Raw genomic sequence first — 19,694 nt, 5'->3', positions numbered from 1 at the left:
GTCAGTAAAAAATGCTGTGAGAGGTTGGCAACACTGCCACTGGCCGCCCCTGCCCACCATTGTCCAACACTATCAAAATGATTGGTTGCTAGGACCACCTTCTCTGCTGCAGTTCAGTAACACCTACAAGTCTTGTCTTTCCCCCAGCCTGTAACTGGACAGTAAAAAGAGAGGTAATAGACTGATGGGCTCATCTCTTTGCTTTCTACTCTACTCTACTCCTTTCTACTCCTATCAGCGTGCTTCTTGTGCCGCCACACAACTGATTAACTCCCTCTTCCAATCTGAGCTCTCTTGTACAGGGATTGCAGGAGACTGACATCGAGTCCAATACTTCACTGCTTGCATTAGGTAAATACATTTAATGATGCATTAATGATCAGAGAGCAGCATTAATTTGTGTCTTTTTTATCTGCTTGGAGTTCAGATTTAAAGTAAGGGCAGAAAGCTGCACAGCAGGTGGGAGGGAGGTATATAAATATAGGTTGCTGCATACAGGATTTCAGCTTTACATACCCTATGTACGGGGTCAGAGACCTACATTTCACATGCATTTGGAAGGTGTTTTAAAAGGCTCTCCAGCTGTGTGCAGGGTTTGCAATACAAGAGGAGTAAGTGATGAAGAAGAATGATGATATACCAGGAAACCTTTTTATTTCTTCTCTGTCTGGATCACCGAGCCCCTGAAGGTACATGTACAGATAACAACTGAAAAGATAAAAGGGAAATTGTTACACTTTGGGGAAAAGCCGACACTGACTAGATAGTGCGCCTCTGTGTAATTTCCAGGTAATATAATCAGTAAAAGATGTTGAACCACATATTGGTGCAATATTTGTATGCTGAAATAAAAAGCAGGATATATAGATAGATAGACATAGATAGATAGATAGATAGATAGACATAGATAGATAGATAGATAGATAGATAGATGGACATAGATAGATGGATGGATAGATAGACATAGATAGATAGATAGATAGATAGATAGATAGATAGATAGATAGATAGACATAGAAAGATAGATAGATAGATAGATAGATAGACATAGAAAGATAGATAGATAGATAGATAGATAGATAGATAGATAGATAGATAGATAGACACAGATAGATAGATAGATAGATAGATAGATGGACATAGATAGATGGATGGATAGATAGACATAGATAGATAGATAGATAGATAGATAGACATAGAAAGATAGATAGATAGATAGATAGATAGATAGATAGATAGACATAGAAAGATAGATAGATAGATAGATAGATAGATAGATAGATAGATAGACACAGATAGATAGATAGATAGATAGATAGATAGATAGATAGATAGATAGATAGATAGATGGACATAGATAGATAGATAGATAGATAGATAGATAGATAGATAGATAGATAGATAGATAGATGGACATAGATAGATAGATAGATGGACATAGATAGATGGATAGATAGACATAAATATACAGGCCCGGATTCACGTAGGAGAGCGCATCTTTGTGCGGGCGTAACGTATCCTATTTACGTTACGCCTCCGCAACTTTGACAGGCAAGTGTAGTATTCTCAAAGCACAGTTGCGGCGGGGTAGCCTAAATAGGCCGGCGTAAACCCGCCTAATTCAAATGTGGAAGATGTGAGCGTGTATTATGTCAATGTATTGTGACACCACAACTCTGAATCTACGTCGTCGTAAATTTAAGCGTATTCTGGAAACCAGATACGCTTAAATTAGGCTAAGATACGAGCGGCGTAATTCTCTTACGGCGTAGAATATGCAAATGACTTCGGCGTAGAATATGCAAATGACCTAGATTCACAAATGTACGTACGCCCGGCGCTATTTTTTTACGTCTTTTACGTTAGGCTTTTTCGGCGTAAGGTTACTCCTGCTACTAGGAGGCGCACGCAATGTTAAGTATGGCCGTCGTTCCCGCGCCGAAATTTGAAAATTTTACGTCGTTTCCGTAACTCGTCCGTGAATGGGGCTGGACGTAATTTACGTTCACGTCGAAACCAATGACGTCCTTGCGGCGTACTTTGGAGCAATGCACACTGGGAAATTCCACGGACGGCGCATGTGCCATTCGGGAAAAACGTCAATCACGTCGGGTCACCAATAATTAGCATAAAACACGCCCGCTCTTGCTCATTTGAATTAGGCGCGCTTACGCCGGCCCCATTTACGCTACGCCGCCGTAACTTAGGAGGCAAGTGCTTTGTGAATACAGCACTTGCCTCTCTGACTTACGGCGGCGTATCGTAAATACGATACGCTTCGCCGCCGTAAAAATGCGCGGCTCTACCTGAATCTAGCCCACGATTCGTATGAAGTTAAATTTGAGGGTGAACCTCCGCTTTAACCTAATTAGTTGCAAAATGTTCTTCCAGCTCTTCCTTGTTATTACCACTTACTTTGCCAGCTTTTTGTTGCCCTGTCCCAATTTTTTAAAGGCATGTTGCTGCCGTCCGTTTCACATTTTTTCAGTTTAAAATTTCTATTGTGAATAAAATATGGGCTTATGAGATTTGCAAATCATTGCATTCTGTTTTTATGTAGATTTTACACAGCGTCCCAAATTTTTGGGAATTGCAACTGTATAAACGGTACATATCTAGATACAGTATCTCACAAAAGTGAGTACACCCCTCAATTTCAGCTGTGATATTTGTATGGAAGGGTCAGAATTTTGTGTAAAAACATGGATCCATCCTGCCTTGTAACAATGGTTCAGTGGTGGTGGTGTAATGGTATGGGGTATATTTTCTTGGCACACCGTAGTTATTTCCTTGCCTATTTCTGATAATCGCCTTACTCTGTTATAGAATTAAATGTTTGTGACCATCTCCTAAACACCCCTGAATAAAGAATTGAACTCTTCCTGAAATGCGTTGGGTATATTAGGAGCAGTGGTGTCACTATGGGGGGGACGCAGGCCAGAGGGGAGACACCAGGCCTGCATGTCCTAACAAGCAGGGCGTACTGCCAGGCACCACTCCATTTAGGGCTGGGACCATCATTAGCCAGCTACTATTCAGTCTCACATTCCCCACCAACGTCCTCGGCTGACCCCTCTCTCCTGATTCCATAAAATGCCGCTCAGTCCAGTGTCCTCACCAGTCCTGGGACCCCTCGGGTCACCTCCATTCCTTCCTTTGCACAGAGGACTCCGATGCATACTTTTGCTGGACAAACAAACTTCCAGCAGCCTATGAGAGCTGGATCCATGGAGGACACCAAAGGTTTGTCTGCTAGCCCTGCCCCTTTACGGGTGCAGAGATCTCCCTCAGAGAGCCTATGGAGTGGAGATGCGGCCTCTCATGCTGATCATCCTCTCTGTGCTGTTGAAGAGAGCCAAAGCAAAAATTAACAAGTGCTTGGAGGGCAGCCAGTCTCAGCACTCTACGCCTCATGAACTACAACAGCCAGGTGGACACAAGTGCCACAGCCAGACCATGCTGGCTGGAATCTACATCAACGTGACCCTGCACCACGGTCACGGTGAGTGAGACAAGCCATCTCCTCTGGAGACAGGGACCACCCCATCTCTTCTGGGGACAGGGACCACTCCATACCCTCTGGGGACAGGGACCACCCCATCTCCTCTGGGGACAGGGACCACCCCATTTCCCCTGGGGACAGGGACCACCCCATTTCCCCTGGGGACAGGGACCACCCCATTTCCCCTGGGGACAGGGACCACCCCATTTCCCCTGGGGACAGGGACCACCCCATTTCCCCAGGGGGGGGAACCCATGTACACTGATATCTGACTGCAATACACCCCCATCCATGACAGTGCACATATTGGTGCACTAGCACTGACCACATCATTTACAGGGGCTGGTCTGGGGTGCGCACCATGACCAATGTGCTGCTGGCCCAAAACAAGCCTGCCAAGTGTTCTGCAGGGTACTGTGGCAGTCTAGACAAGCGAGAGCTTGATGCTCTATCCTGCCCAGTGTCTACTGCTCTGCACTGCTGTCACTCCGCAGAGGCAGGACAGAGCACTGTGGCAGGCTGGGGGGGAGGGCATTATTAAATAAGGGGGGGTGACACCATGTTTTACCGCACCAGGTGACACCAACCCTAGTGACGCAACTGATTAGGAGTAGAGTGTCACCCAATTGTACATACCCTCATAAGTCGGCGGTTTTACTGTTGATGTTTTTATCATTAATGTACCACATTTTCTTTTTTTATGGATGTATAAATAAAAGGTTTATATTTTATACTATACAAAATATCTTCTTTGACTCACATTAATATGATATTCATGTCAGTGCGGGTGTGTGTCCTCAAGCTCACTCTGTCTGCATTCAGGGAAACGCACCCACACGGATGTCATATTGGAACACAGCAGCTGTGTTTGTGCAGCCTCGGTGTCATAGTAGGCATCAATGGTACTGCCTACATGAAGATGTACGCAACACCTGTGCATCCCTGTGTGGGTGAATACAGCCCGGCACGGGCCTACAATATTAAACACCCTTGGCCAGATTCACGTAGGGATACAACGGCGTATCAGTAGATACGCCGTCATAACTCCGAATCTGCGCCGTCGTATATTTAAGTGTATTCTCAAATTGTGATACGCTTAAATGTAGCTAAGATACGACCGCCGGCGCCGTCGTATCTTAGCTGTCTATTTACGCTGGCCACTAGGGGCGTGTACGCTGATTTACGCCTAGAATGCGCAAATCAGCGAAATACGCCTATTCACGAACGTACGCTTGCCCGTCGCAGTAAAGATACGCCGTTTACGTAAGGCGTTTTCAGGCGTAAAGATAAAGCACCAAAAAGATGGCGCAGCCAAAGTTAAGTATGGACGTCGGACCCGCCGTCGAATTTCACGTCGTTTGCTTCGTTTGCGTAAGTCAATTCAGAATAGGGCTGGGCGTAGGTTACGTTCACGTCGAAACCAATGAGTCTTTGCGGCGTAATTTGGAGCATGCGCACTGGGATACGTCCACGGACGGCGCATGCGCCGTTCGTTCAAAACGTCATTTACGTGGGGTCATGCTTCATTTACATAAAACACGCCCACCTCTTCACAATTTGAATTTGGCGCGCTTACGCCGGCACATTTACGCTACGCCGCCGTAACTTACGGAGCAAGTGCTTTGTGAATACTGCACTTGCTTCTCTAACTTGCGGCAGTGTAACGTAAATGACATACGTTACGTCCGCACAAAGTTACGTGGGCGTACGTGAATCTGGCTACCTGTGTGAACGAGGTCTCTACTCTTGGGTTTGGGAAAGCATACAATGCAGCGCTGGGTGTTTAAGCAGCCAATCACCTCTCCAGCACAATGTCACATGGAGGCAGGGGGATAGTCCGAAGCCCTGTGTAGCATTTCCTTTGCGCTCTTTTTGCCAATAAAAAAAATACGTGTCACAGTCCTCCATATTTAGAATGTAAAACATTTTCGTCTTCTGTCTGTTTTCATTCTTGGCGTCCAGCTTTGTTTTTCTTTGACCGCCTCAGTCTGATCCGTTTTATCTTGTTGGCAGCAGCTGTTATAATCACTTTTGTGGCAGCTGCCCTGAGTTTTGGCTGACAGGAGACGGAGCATTATGACAGTCGCTTCTATACCAGCAGCTGGGCAAAGCATGCATCAAGATTTCTCATCTGACATTGCTGGCAAGGAGAAATAATCCCATGCACATATGTGTGCGCATACCATCTCTATAACTTTATGTACAAACACTGCACCGCCGGGCCGCTACTCTTTCTGCCTTGTAAAGTTGGTTGAACGGTTTATTGGAAACCATGTGGACTAAAGGGAACTTTTCCGAAGGAGCTGCTTAGTAATTTGCGTTCTCTGTTCTACGCCTTGACTCCAAGAGCGACCTCAGTATGCCAACCCCATACCCCCCCCCCCCCCCATCGGTTGGTCGGTAGGTAGGTAGCACTTACCCCATCATCGGTGGCTTCTCCTGCTCGGCGGGAGCCTCCTATTCTCCTAGTCATGACGGCGGCGGCATCCATTTTCTCCCTCCTCTTCGGTGGCCAATCGGAAGTCTTCCCTTTTTGGTCAATCGCAATCGGAAAACAGGCTTTTAAATGGCCGGATTGAGGATCAGTGTTTGAGCAGCGAATTATCATTCGCTGTTGTAACACACCTGGGTGGGCTCCGGACGCATCCTCTGCGACCCGAGCCCACTATATTTTGAAGCCTATTAGGGCCTCTGGCTCTGATCAGGTGCTTAAAAAAAAAAAACCTGACCACTGTAAATAATGTGCCCAGTGCCCTGAAAGGGCTGGATGCATGAATAGGGGGTGGCCGCTGCGGCTATGGATAGATATACCCTTATAGCCGGATTCAGAAAGACTTACGATGGCGTATCAGTAGATAAGCCGTCGTTAGTCCGAATGCGCGCCGTCGTATATTTAAGCGTATTCTGGAAACCAGATACGCTTAAATTTGGCTAAGATACGACCGGCGTATGTCTCCTACGCCGTCGTATCTTATGTGCATATTTACGCTGGCCGCTAGGGGCGTGTACGTGGATTTACGCGTCGAATATGTAAATGAGCAAGTTACGCCGATTCACGAACGTACGTACGTACGTACGTACGTACGTACGCCCGTCGCAGTAAGATACGCCGTTTACGTTAGACATACGCCGGCGTAAAGATAAACCACCAAAAAGATGGCGCAGCCCATGCAAGGTATGGACGACGGAACAGCCGTCGTATTTTACGTCGTTTGCATAAGCGTTCATGAATGGGGCTGGGCGTAGGTTACATTCACGTCGAAAGCATTGAGCCAACGTCGTTACGTAGGGAGTATTTGCGACGTGATTCTGAGCATGTGCGCATGCGCCGTACGAATGGCCTTCATTTACATGGGGTCACGGGGAATTTAAATGTAGCTCGCCATTTGCGCTACGCCGACGTAACTTAGGGAGCAAGTGCTTTGTGAATACTGGCCTTGCCTCTATATTTTACGTCGGCGTAGCTCAAATGAGCTGCGCTACGCCAGCTTAAACATACGCCGATGTATGTGAATCTGGCTAATACTCTTTATATCCATTAGTTACAAATATAGTCAAGGGGGCAGATTCATCAAAGAGATACGACGGCGGATCTCCTGATCCGCCGTCGTACCTCTGATTCCGCATAGATCTCCCTTAGATCCGACTGGTGTAAGTGACTTACACCAGTCGAATCTTAGGCTGCAATCTACCGCCGGCCGCTAGGTGTCGTCGCTTTTTTTTACGCGTCGGATATGCAAATGAGTAGAACCGCCGATTCAAGTCTGTACGCCCGCCCGTCGCTTTTTTTTTAACGTCGTTTGCGTTCGGCTTTTTCCGGCGGATAGCTACCCCTGCTATATAAGGGGTAGCTAATGTTAAGTATGGCCGTCGTTCCCGCGCTGAGATTCAAATTTTTACGTCGTTTGCGTAGATCGATCGGGAATACGGATGGCCGCAATTGACGTACCCGCCGCAAACAATGACGTCCTAGCGACGTCATTTGGAGCATGCGCACTGGGAAATTTCGGCGACGGCGCATGCGCAGTTAAATTGGCGCGAGAACGCGCCTGATTTAAATTGTACACTCCCCCTAGCCGCGGAATTTGCATTCCGCCGGGGGAGTTACGATCCGACGATGCAATTTTCGAGGTAAGTGCTTGGTGAATACTGCACTAGCCTCGCTAAATTGCACCGGCGGATCGTAAAACACGTAGATCGAGCGGATCTAAAGATCCGGTGATCTACATGAATCTGGCCCCTGGTCTCAAACAGGCGAACAGAGTGGCAAGGGATAGTGCCCTATCAAGGGAACCTTGAATTTTGCTCATTTATCATTCTTTTGAAAGAACCAACACATGGTAGTTGGAAAATGGACCTAGATTGAGTACCTTTTTTCTACTTTACAAGCCTTTCTTCGAGCTGTCTGTGCCCAGTATGGCACTAGTGGCAGGTAGCTACATGGACTTTAAGGAGCAATGAAGGATGAATCAACAGGAAACCCAATGACCTCTATACTGGTTCTTAGCACTTGCCATGACAGCACCTCAAAGAACAGGTCCCTCCCTGGCTGGTAAAGAAGGGGCTTAGACGTGGAACAGCCTAAAAATGTACAATGGGTACTTCCCTATAATACAGTATGAAGGGTTTAGCTCTTTCCTGGAAAACCTGTTTTTAACGTAAACCCCATAATACAGGAGCCCACAGTGGATTTTAGTATCTAGATTATTCTACTGTAAGGCCCCGTACACACGACCAAACATGTATGCTGAAACTGGTCCGCGGGCCAGTTTCAGCATACATGTTCGGCCGTGTGTGGGCGCGAGCGGGCCGAATTCCAGCAAACATTTGCCCGCCGGGCCTTTTCCTGCCCGCTCGGACATGTACGGTCGTCAGTACAGACCTACCGTACATGTCCGAGCGCCCGCCGTCCCTCGAAGTCATTCGACGCATGCGTGGAAGCCTTTAACCACTTGACCACTGGGCACGAAAACCCCCTTAATCACCAGACCAATTTTCAGCTTTCGGTGCTCTCACAATTTGAATGACAATTACTCAGTCATACAACATTGTACCCATCTGAAATTTTTGTCCTTTTTTTCACACAAATAGAGCTTTCTTTTGGTGGTATTTGATCACCTCTGCGGTTTTTATTTTTTGCGCTATAAAAGAAAAAAGACTGAAAATTCTGTAAAAAAAAAAAAAATCTAGTTTCATATTAGCAGGTTATTTCTCACACACAGCATATGCATACTACAAATTACACCCCAAAACACATTCTGCTATTCCTCCCGAGTATAGCGATACCCCATGTGTGCGACTTTTACACAGCGTGGCCACATACAGAGGCCCAACATGCAGGGAGCACCATCAGGCGTTCTGGAGCACCCAGGCCAATTTTGACATTTCTCTCCTACATGTAAAAATCATCATTTATTTGCTAAAAAATTACATAGAAACCCAAAACATTATATATGCTTTTTTTTCAAAGACCCTAGAGAATACAATGGCGGTTGTTGCAACTTTTTATCTTGCACGGTATTTTCGCAGCAATTTTTTGAACGCGTGTTTTAAAAAAAAAAACAGTTTTGTGCTTAAAAAAAAAACAAAACAGTAAAGTTAGCCCAATGTTTTTGCATAATGTGAAAGATGAAGTTACGCAGAGTAAATAGATACCCAACATGTCACCCTTCAAAATTGCACACGCTCGTGAAATTGCGCCAAACGTTGCTACTTAAAAATCCCCATAGGCGACGTATTGCAAGGTATTGGAGTATTGAGGGTATTGCAGAGTATTGGGGGGGTATTGCAGAGTATGGGGGGGTATTGCAGAGTATGGGGGGGTATTGCAGAGTATGGCGGGGGGGTATTGCAGAGTATGGGGGGGGGTATTGCAGAGTATGGGGGGGGGGGGGTATTGCAGAGTATGGGGGGGTATTGCAGAGTATGGGGGGGTATTGCAGAGTATGGGGGGGTATTGCAGAGTATGGGGGGGTGGGTATTGCAGAGTATGGGGTGGGGTATTGCAGAGTATGGGGTGGGGTATTGCAGAGTATTGCACTCATACTTTAGCGCTTATTATTTTTATATTGCAGAGTACTGCGCAGGGATGGCTGGATCTGTGACTGCAATTGTCACAGATCCAGCCCACAGTGCGGCAGCTGCTGCTGCCGCCCGCTCCCCCCCCCCCCCTCTCCTCTCACACTGTACCGAACGGTACAGAGAGGAGAGGGAGGAACCGGCGTCATTACATGGTTTGTTTACAAGTTGTTTACAAGTGATCGCGCCGTCATTGGACGGCGCGATCACGTGGTAAGGAGCCGCTTCCATTGGCTCCTTACCGCGATCCGTGTTGCTGCGGGTCCCGTGGACCCGCCGAGCGCCGGTGATCGCGTGTTCCCGCAATTCTGACTCTCTGGGAGGACGTATATTGACGCCCTCCTAGAGTTAGGGAACCGCCTTGTAGCAGTATTTCGGCTATAGGGCGGTTACCAAGTGGTTAAATGGCAGGCCCGCCCACGTCTCCGCGTCATCGCCTCGTCGATCGTCGCGGCGACGACGCGGACACGCCCCGCGTAATGTTTACGCGCGGACTCCTGTACGATGGTTAGTACAACCATCGTACAGAAGCCCTCTGGCAGGCATGTACGGTGAAAACGGTCCGACGGACCGGTTTCAGCGTACATGTTTGCTCGTGTGTACCGGGCCTAAGAGGTATTAATTAGCTGTACATATTTAGTAGAAGTTAGTGACATTCAACTAGACCTGTCCTGTAATTTTGACAATGTTTCGCAGCTTGTTTGAGCCATTTCTTCATTTGGATTAACTGCCAAGAGTATCATTCAATCATTACACAGATGGAAAAAATAGCTCCCTATAGCACAAGCTACACATGAAGCCTTTAGGAAGCAATTAATCGTATGACAAGAAGGCCCCAGAAGGACTGAGGTGTCATCATGGGAGCCACATCCCTTACTAACATCAGAGACAAATGCCGCGTACACACGGATCGTTGTAGTGTTGCACGTCACCGCCTTCTTGGCGATCAGAATTTCTGACATTTGTGTGACTGTGTGTATGCAAGACAAGTTTAAGCGAACATTTGTTGGAAAAAAATCCACGGTTTTGTTGTTGGAATGTCCGATCGCATGTACGCAGCATAAGTCTTTTTTACTAATAATGCCGGTGATCAGCGATTTTTAGCGGGACTGCGACATTGCGGCGGACAGATCGGACACCGTTGACACTTTTTTGGGACCAGTGACATTTATACAGCGATCAGTGCTAAAAATAGCCACTGATTACTGTGTAAATGTCACTGGCAGGGAAGGGGTTAACACTAGGGGGCGATCAAGGTGTTAAGTGTGTCTTAGGGAGGTGTTTCTAACTGTGGGGGGGGGGAGGGGACTGACTGGGAGTAAAGAAAGATTGCTGTTCCTGATCACTAGGAACAGCAGATCTCTCTCTACTTCCCTGACAGAATGGGGATCTGACGGTTTATATTGACAGGTCCCGGTTCTGGCTCACTGAGGAGTGATCGCGGGTCTAAATTCTTTAGAGATGTCAGTAGTTTGTGGCATCTTCAATGTCCCAATTACATTTTAAGATTTTAGCGATTAAAGGAACACTAAAGGCATAATTTGAATAAATCACAAACATGTTATACTTACCTCCACTGTGCAGCTCGTTTTGCACAGAGTGTCCCCTAACCCTGTCTTCTGGGGTCCCTCGGCGGCTGTCTCGGCTCCTCCTCGCAAAAGCTTTCCACCTTCATGCGAGCGAGCTCGCATGGTGGAAAGCTTTTGCGAGCGCACTCCCGTGATACAGCGGCGGGCATACCCGCCGACAGTATCACTCGGCCCCGCCCCCTGGCGCGCCGCGTCATCCGCTGTGATTGACAGCAGCGCCAGCCAATGGCTGCGCTGCTATCAATCCGCCCAGCCTAGCCAATCCACGGCCAGGCTGGGAACCGAAGACCATCACATGGACGCGTGCGGGACTTTCGAGGGGTCAGGTAAGTAAAACGGGGGTTCGGGGGGGGGGGGCGGTACCATCGGATGTTTTTTCACCTTAATGCATTACCTTTACAAGATTTAGAGCAATGTTTAATCAGGTGGGATTATCACTGCTATAGGCTACTTGTATAACTTACATCATGGAAAATCATTTGTGTGTGTAACGATCATTCTCTACAATTAATCGCAATGTTAGTAGTGCAATTAAACTGCTGTTGCACTTACAGTAAAAAATGCAAGCATTTAAAAATGTCTTCCAGCAACAAGAGCCTAGAATTAAGGAAAAGCATCTCTAAGGGGTAGATTCACATACATTTAGATCGGCGCAGCGTATGAGAGATACACTACGCCGCCGTACCTTACCTGGCGTATTTTCGAATCCTCAGCGAGTTTGCGCCGTAAGTTACGGCGGCGTAGTGTATTTCTGGCGGCGGATTTCAAATTGGGCGGGATGGGGGCGGGTTTCATTTAAATGAAGCGCGTCCCCGCCCTGAATGAACTGCGCATGCGTAGTCCTGAAATTACCCGCTGTGCATTGCGCTAAATGACATCGCAAGGACGTCATTTTTTTTAACTTAGACGTGAGTTACGTCCATCCCGATTCACGGACGACTTACGCAAAAAAAAAAAAAATTTGGACGCGGGAACGACGGCCATACTTAACATGGCAAGTCTATCTATACGCCGCAAAATACCAGCTTTAAGTATACGCCGGAAAAAGCCGACTACAGACGACGTAAGAGAATGCGACGGCCGCGCGTACGTTCGTGGATCGACGGAAAAAGCTAATTTGCATACCCGACGCGGAAAACGACGAGAACTCCACCCAGCGGGCGCCGAAGTATTGCAACTACGATCCGAAGGCGTACGCCTGTCGGATCTTACCCAGATGCCGTTGTATCTTGGTTTGAGGATTCAAACTAAAGATACGACGCGGGTAATTTGAAAGTACGCCGGCGTATCAGTAGATACGCCGGCATACTCTCTCTCTGAATCTGGCCCTAAATGTGGTACCCCCAGCAACCAATCAGCTGTCATTATTAGTCAACCTAAAACTAGAAAACTGACGGTTAGAATCTGATTGATTATTACAGTAGAGAAGGATCCTTTGCAGAATATCAAAGTTTAAAGCATTCTACAAAAGGAAAAATGGAAATGTATGGGCTGAGCCTATGGCAGGGAGTGTCTGCTCAAAGACCCGCGTCCAAATTCTTAATTGCTTTTGAGCTAAAAATAGTTACTTTGGCACGTACTGCGGAAATTCATTCAGCTAAATCAGAGAATTGAGCTAGAAACATGTTTCCAGTGATAATGAGCAGTACGGTACTACAATGTTAGTCTTCCATTGAAGGAGATCTTTGTGTTTTGTCTCTAAATAGGACACGCCCTCTTAAATGATGAATCATTTTAACCACTTCCATACCGGGCACTTATACACCTTCCTGCCCAAGCCAATTTTCAGCTTTCAGCGCTGTTGCACTTTGAATGACAATTGCGCGGTCGTGCTACACTGTACCCAAGCGAAATTTGTATCATTTTGTTCCCACAAATAGAGCTTTCATTTGGTGGTATTTGATCACCTCTGGGATTTTTATTTTCTGCAAAAATAAATAAAAAAAGACCGAAATTTTGGAAAAACAAATGTTTTTTTTTTGTTTCCGTTACAAAACTTTGTAAATAAGTACGGGAAAGGGGTGCTGTTTAATGTAAAGGGGTCCAGTTATGCAGGGTGCTGTGTAATGTAAAGGGGTCCAGTGATGCAGGGTAATGTGTAATGTAAAGGGGTCCAGTGGTGCAGGGTGCTGTGTAATGTAAAGGGGTCCAGTGGTGCAGGGTGCTGTGTAATGTAAAGGGGGCCTGTGATGCAGGGTGCTGTGTAATGTAAAGGGGGCCTGTGATGCAGGGTGCTGTGGAATGTAAAGGGGTCCAGTGGTGCAGGGTGCTGTGTAATGTAAAGGGGGCCTGTGATGCAGGGTGCTGTGTAATGTAAAGGGGGCCTGTGATGCAGGGTGCTGTGGAATGTAAAGGGGTCCAGTGGTGCAGGGTGCTGTGTAATGTAAAGGGGTCCAGTGGTGCAGGGTGCTGTGTAATGTAAAGGGGTCTGTGATGCAGGGTGCTGTGTAATGTAAAGGGGGCCTGTGATGCAGGGTGCTGTGTAATGTAAAGGGGTCCAGTGGTGCAGGGTGCTGTGTAATGTAAAGGGGGCCTGTGATGCAGGGTGCTGTGTAATGTAAAGGGGTCCAGTGGTGCAGGGTGCTGTGTAATGTAAAGGGGGCCTGTGATGCAGGGTGCTGTGTAATGTAAAGGGGTCCACTGGTGCAGGGTGCTGTGTAATGTAAAGGGGGCCAGAGCTGTGGGGTGCTGTGTAATGTAAAGGGGTCCAGAGGTGCAGTTGTGGAGAGGGGGTACACAGTAGTGACAAATAGATATTGAAAGATACAGGGGGCACAGTGGGGTGTTTTTACATTTTAACGTGGGGGGCGCTTTTAACCCCCGCTAGCGGTCGAAGGAAGGGTAAAATGCGACTGTGTATCGCCGCTGCCGAAGCGCCCCCCTATGAAAAAAATTCAGCGGATGCCCATGCAACTATGGCTGCTAAAATTACTCAAAACTCTACATGGGAAATCAAAGTATTCCAAAGGGTACTTCCTCTTTTGTATATGCAGTGACCACACCCTGATGTACCGACTACCCTCTTTTCATTATTATCCCTCCTTTTATGAACTGTAATATAAATATGGCTTGCACTGTTTTACAGCTGGAATACACAGCAAGACTGGATTTTCTGTGGCGGGTTCAGGCCAAAGAAGAAATCAACGAAATGACGGAACTGAGGGAGCACAATGAAAACATGCTGAGGAACATTCTCCCAAGTCACGTGGCTCGCCACTTCCTGGAGAAGGACAGAGATAACGAGGTACGACCTTCCACAACATGCAATGTAACTGACAATTCATTATTATTGGGGGAGGGCTCATGGGCGTCCGCTGAAATTTTTTCAGGGAGGGGCGCTTCGGCAGCGGCGATACACAGTCGCATTTAACCCTTTCTTCAAACGCTAGCAGGGGTTAAAAGTGCCCGCTAGCGGCCGAATAGCGCAGCTAAAATGATGGTAAAGCGCCACTTTACCGATAACACGGCCAGCTGGCAGTGTGAAATAGCTCTTGAGATAATTCAGCTTCACTCCATGCCCATATAAATATAACCTAGAGAATGTACAGACCCCCCTTCAGCACAGATGGACCCCACCTTCAGCACAGACCCCTCCATTCAGCACAGATGAACCCCCCATTCTGCACAGAACACTCCATTTAGCACAAATGGACCCCCCTTCAGCACAGACCCCCCCATTACGCACAGACCCCTCCATTCAGCACAGACCCCACTTCAGCACAGATGGAGCCCCTTTAAGCACAGACGCCCCTTCAGCACATACCACCCTTCAGTACAGACGCCCCTTCAGCACAGATGGACCCCCCATTCAGCACAAACCCCCCTCCCCCATCCCATTCAGTACCTCAGATCAGCCATCAGCCCGTTTGGACCGCCCGTGGTCAAAAACTCTTCAACACCTTCTCGATTTTCCAGGGGGGGTCAATTGCCCCCCCTTGCCCTATGGAGCGGACGCCCATGGTCCGAGGGCTGTGGATGGTGAGTACCTGGAAAACTCCAGTAAGAGCAATTACATTCTATTAAAGTCAAATATGTCCCTTGCTGATGTCCTTCAAATCAAAACCAGTTATGGATCTATGGCCTATATCTATAGTGGGGTAGATTCAGGTAGGGGCGCGCACTGCTACGGCGGCGCAGCGTACCGTTTTTACGCTACGCCTCCGTAAATTACTGGAGCTACGCTTCATTCACGAAGCATTTGCTCCGTAATTTGCGGCGGCGTAGCGTAAAAGGGGCCGGCGTAAGCGCGCGTAATTCAAATGATCCCGTAGGGGGCGTGGATCATTTAAATTAGACGCGTTCCCGCGCCGAACGTACTGCGCATGCTCCGTCGGGAAAATTTCCCGACGTGCATTGTGGTAAATGACGTCGCAAGGACGTCATTTGCTTCGACGTGAACGTAAATGGCGTCCAGCGCCATTCACGATTCACTTACGCAAACGACGCAAATTTCGAAAATCGCGACGCGGGAACGACGTCTATACTTACCATTGGCTGCGCCTCCTAATAGCAGGAGCAGCCTTACGACGAAACCGACGTACGCAAACGACGTAAAAAACTACCGCCGGGCGCACGTACGTTTGTGAATCAGCGTAAGTATGCAATTTGCATACTCTACGCTGACAACTACGGGAGCGCCACCTAGCGGCCAGCGTCAGAATGCACCCTAAGATACGACGACATAAGAGCCTTATGCCAGTCGTATCTTAGGCTACAGTCGGCGTATCGAGCTTTCTGAATACAGAAAGTTGATACGCCGGCGCTACTTAGCAATTACCCTGCGTATCTATGGATGCGCAGGCGGAATTGCTTCCTGAATCTACCCCAAGGTCTTTATGTGAGCAGATCCTCCTCCCTTTCAGTTTTGTCTCTCTTGACGTCAGTAATATTTAAAATAATTTAAGTCGTGGCCTCTGGGTGGTTGGACGTCACGAGTTCTCTAAACTGAACTGCATGCCTCTGACTTGTTTGTTTTTATAACGCAACTCATGGCGAGAAGCGGATTACAATTTCTGTAATCGCCATATGCAGTGCTCAGCATAAATGAGTATACCCAGGGCCGGTGCTACCACTAGGCAAACTAGGCAGCCGGCTAGGGCGCATTGCTGCCTAGGGCACCCGGCCACTGGTGTTCCTACTCTCTTCTCTCTGCAGCAAGCAACTAAGTCTCAGCATCAGCAGGCAGCCATTGCTCCGTTCGCACATAGTGTCAGAGGCAGAGCGGCGGCGGAGGACTGTTTCTGTGTCCCAACTCCTGAATGGATGGAAGCAAGCAAACATGCATTGATGGGCGCTGGTAGGCTGCATTTGATGGGCGCTGGTGGGCTGCATTTGATGGGCGCTGGTAGGCTGCATTTGATGGGTGCTGGTAGGCTGCATTTGATGGGCGCTGGTGAGGCTGCATTTGATGGGCGCTGGTAGGCTGCCTGGATGGGCACTGGTACCCTGCATTGATGGGCGCTGGTAGGCTGCATTTGATGGTGCTGGTAGGCTGCATTTGATGGGCGCTGGTAGGCTGCATTTGATGGGCTCTGGTGAGGCTGCATTTGATGGGCGCTGGTAGGCTGCATGGATGGGCACTGGTACCCTGCATTGATGGGCGCTGGTAGGCTGCATTGATGGGCGCTGGTAGGCTGCATTTGATGGGTGCTGTTGAGGCTGCATTTGATGGGCATTTCAAAAAGGTGGGGTATACATGGGCAGGGCAAAATCTGGTACACCCTACCAGATTTATCATAAAACCTTTACTTTCCTCCAGGGCTAAGGGTCCTTTCACACGTGCGGACCGTTCGTCTGTTTTTTCATACATCCGTTTACGGACAGCAATGCTTTCCAATGGGATAGCGTACGTTAGCGGATGAGCATCCGCTAACATCCGTTAACATCCGTCTCCGTTAAGCTCCGTTTTTTTGAACGGAAGAAAACCCTATTTTTCTTCCGTCAAAAAAACGGAACGGACGAAAAACGGATGTTAGCGGACGACACGTTTATCATCCGATCCGCTAACATCTGTTTTTCATCAAAATATGTAATAAAAATAAAGTTCTAACAAAAAAAAAAAAGGATGAAAAACGGATGACAACTGATGAAAAACGGATGACAGCTGATGAAAAACGGATGACAACTGATGAAAAACGGATGACAACTGATGAAAAACGGATGACAACTGATGAAAAACGGATGACAACTGATGAAAAACGGATGACAACTGATGAAAAACGGATGTAAAACAGATGAAGAACTGAAGAAAAACGGATCAACCGATGATAAAAAACTGATCTAAAAAACGGTCCGCACGTGTGAAAGGACCCTTAGGAGCAAAGTTACATTTTAGACAACAAAATCCTAATTAACAAGAATTCAACTACAGGTGAGTCTAATTATTCATTAAACAGACGTCCAGCAAAGAGTTGAATATAAAAGGGCTTTAGGGCTCTTTCACACGGGCGGACCGTACGTCCGCTTTTTCCTCCATCCGTGTACGGATGAAAAAGGGACATACATTGGTCCCTGTGAGATCGCGGTCTGACACCCGATGTCGCCCAGTTCCGCAATCCTCCGATTCTGCAGACAGAGGAAAACCCTATTTTTCCTTCTGTCTGCGGATCGGATGGGATTGGGTGAACATGGACAGACGGTCCGTGTTCATCCGATCCCCCATAGAGGAGAGCGGAGAAAAGACAGGGCGGTCTCTGCACAGTGTGCGGGGACCGCCCTGTCATCCGCCAACTCAGCGGGGATCAACGGAGCGATCATTACTGATCCGCCCCGTGTGAAAGAGCCCTTACGTAACCACTTGCGGACCGCCTGCTGTCGTTATATGTCGGCACTTTGAAGAGGGATATCATTGTTATGGCAGCAGATGGCTACCGTAACCCCCGGTAACCTCTTCTTCAGTGGGTGGTCCGCTTTCAGACAAAAGTGGTCTCTGCGGCAGATTCGCCTCCCATCACGCTCCGGTGACCTCAGTCTTTTACCGTATCTGCCAGCAGCGGCGGAGGCGATCGGGTCCTGTCTCCTGTTAGGTATGGAGATGAGTGAGGGGAAGATGGCCCCCACCCGTCTCCATACCATCAGGCCTCGTACACACGATAGGTTAAACAGAGGACAACAGTCTGATGGACCGTTTTCATTGGTCAAAACCGATCGTGTGTGGACCCCATAGGTTATTTAACCATCGGATGAAAAAAAGCCAACCTGCTTTAAATTTAACCGATGGATTCCTAACCGATGGGAAAAAGCCGATCGTTAGTAGGCACAACCATCGGTTAAAAATCCACGCATGCTCAGAATCAAGTCGACGCATGCTTGGAAGCATTGAACTTCGTTTTTTTTCAGCACGTCGTTGTGTTTTACGTCAGCGCGTTCTGACACGATCGTTTTTTTAACCGATGGTGTGTAGGCGCGACGGACCGTTTTCATCGGTTAACCGATGAAGCTGACTGATGGTCCGTCGCGCCTACACACCATCGGTTAAAAAAACGATCCTGTCAGAACGCGGTGACGTAAAACACAACGATGTGCTGAAAAAAACGAAGTTCAATGGTCCGTTCTCATCGGATGGACTGATCGTGTGTAGTGGCATTAGAGGGCGGAAGCGACCTCAAAACGTCACTTCCACCCATAGCTCTAAAAGAGACATTTTATTTATTTTTTTATTTTTATTTTTGTATCAACAAAAGAAAGCTCTATTTGTGGGAGGAAAAACAAAAACAAAGAGCTAGATTCAGGTAGCTCGGCGTATCGTTGAGCGGGCGTAGCGCATCTCATATGCGCTACGCCGACGTAACTCTGAGAGGCAAGACCAGTATTCACAAAGCACTTGCTCCCTAAGTTACGGCGGTGTAGCGTAAATGGGCCGGCGTAAGCCCGCCTAATTCAAATTTGGAAGGTAGTGGGCGTGTTGTATTAAAATTAACCGTGACCCCATGTAAATGAATGGCCGAACGAACGGCGCATGCGTGCATGCTCAGAATCACGCCACATATACTCCCTAAGAAACGACTGCTCAATGCGTACGACGTGAACGTAACCTACGCCCAGCCCCATTCACGTACGACTTACGTAAACGACGTAAATTACAACGGCTGTTCCGACGTCCATACCCTAACATGACTTACCCCTGCTTTAGGTGGGATAACTTTACGTCGGACGTACGCCTTACGTAAACGGCGTAGCTTACTGCGACGGGGGCAAGTACGTTCGTGAATCGGCGTATCTAGGTCAATTACATATTCGACGCGTAAATCAATGGAAGCGCCCCTAGCGGCCAGCGTAAATATGCACCCAAGATACGACAGCGTAGGAGACTTACGTCGGTCGGATGGAGCCAGAATTCAGGCGTATCTGGTTTAAAAAATGCGGCGCATAGATACGACGGCGCATCCGTGGACTTACGCGGCGTATAAGAAGATACGTTGGCGTAAGTCCTACGTGAATCTAGCTCATACATTTTATTTGGGTACTGCGTCACAAGACAGCACAATTGTCAGTTAGTAACGCAGTGCGGTATTGCAAAAAATGGC

At 47.7% G+C, this 19,694-nt stretch overlaps 1 protein-coding gene across 2 annotated transcripts in view; it reads left to right on the top strand.

Moving 5' to 3' along the window:
* ADCY8 (adenylate cyclase 8) overlaps nt 1–19,694 on the top strand; it is a 387,999-nt gene that overhangs the window by 339,111 nt on the left and 29,194 nt on the right. For both annotated transcript variants that reach the window (XM_040354976.1, XM_040354977.1), the window contains one exon: nt 14,255–14,413. In XM_040354976.1, the coding sequence (XP_040210910.1) occupies nt 14,255–14,413 (159 nt within the window). The remainder of the gene's footprint in view (nt 1–14,254; nt 14,414–19,694) is intronic.

Source organism: Rana temporaria, chromosome 5 (assembly GCF_905171775.1).
Source record: "Rana temporaria chromosome 5, aRanTem1.1, whole genome shotgun sequence".
In the NCBI taxonomy this organism is placed as follows: Eukaryota; Metazoa; Chordata; class Amphibia; order Anura; family Ranidae; genus Rana; species Rana temporaria.
The sequence above is the reverse complement of the archived record's forward strand: the minus strand, read 5'-3'. Positions and strand labels throughout refer to the sequence as shown.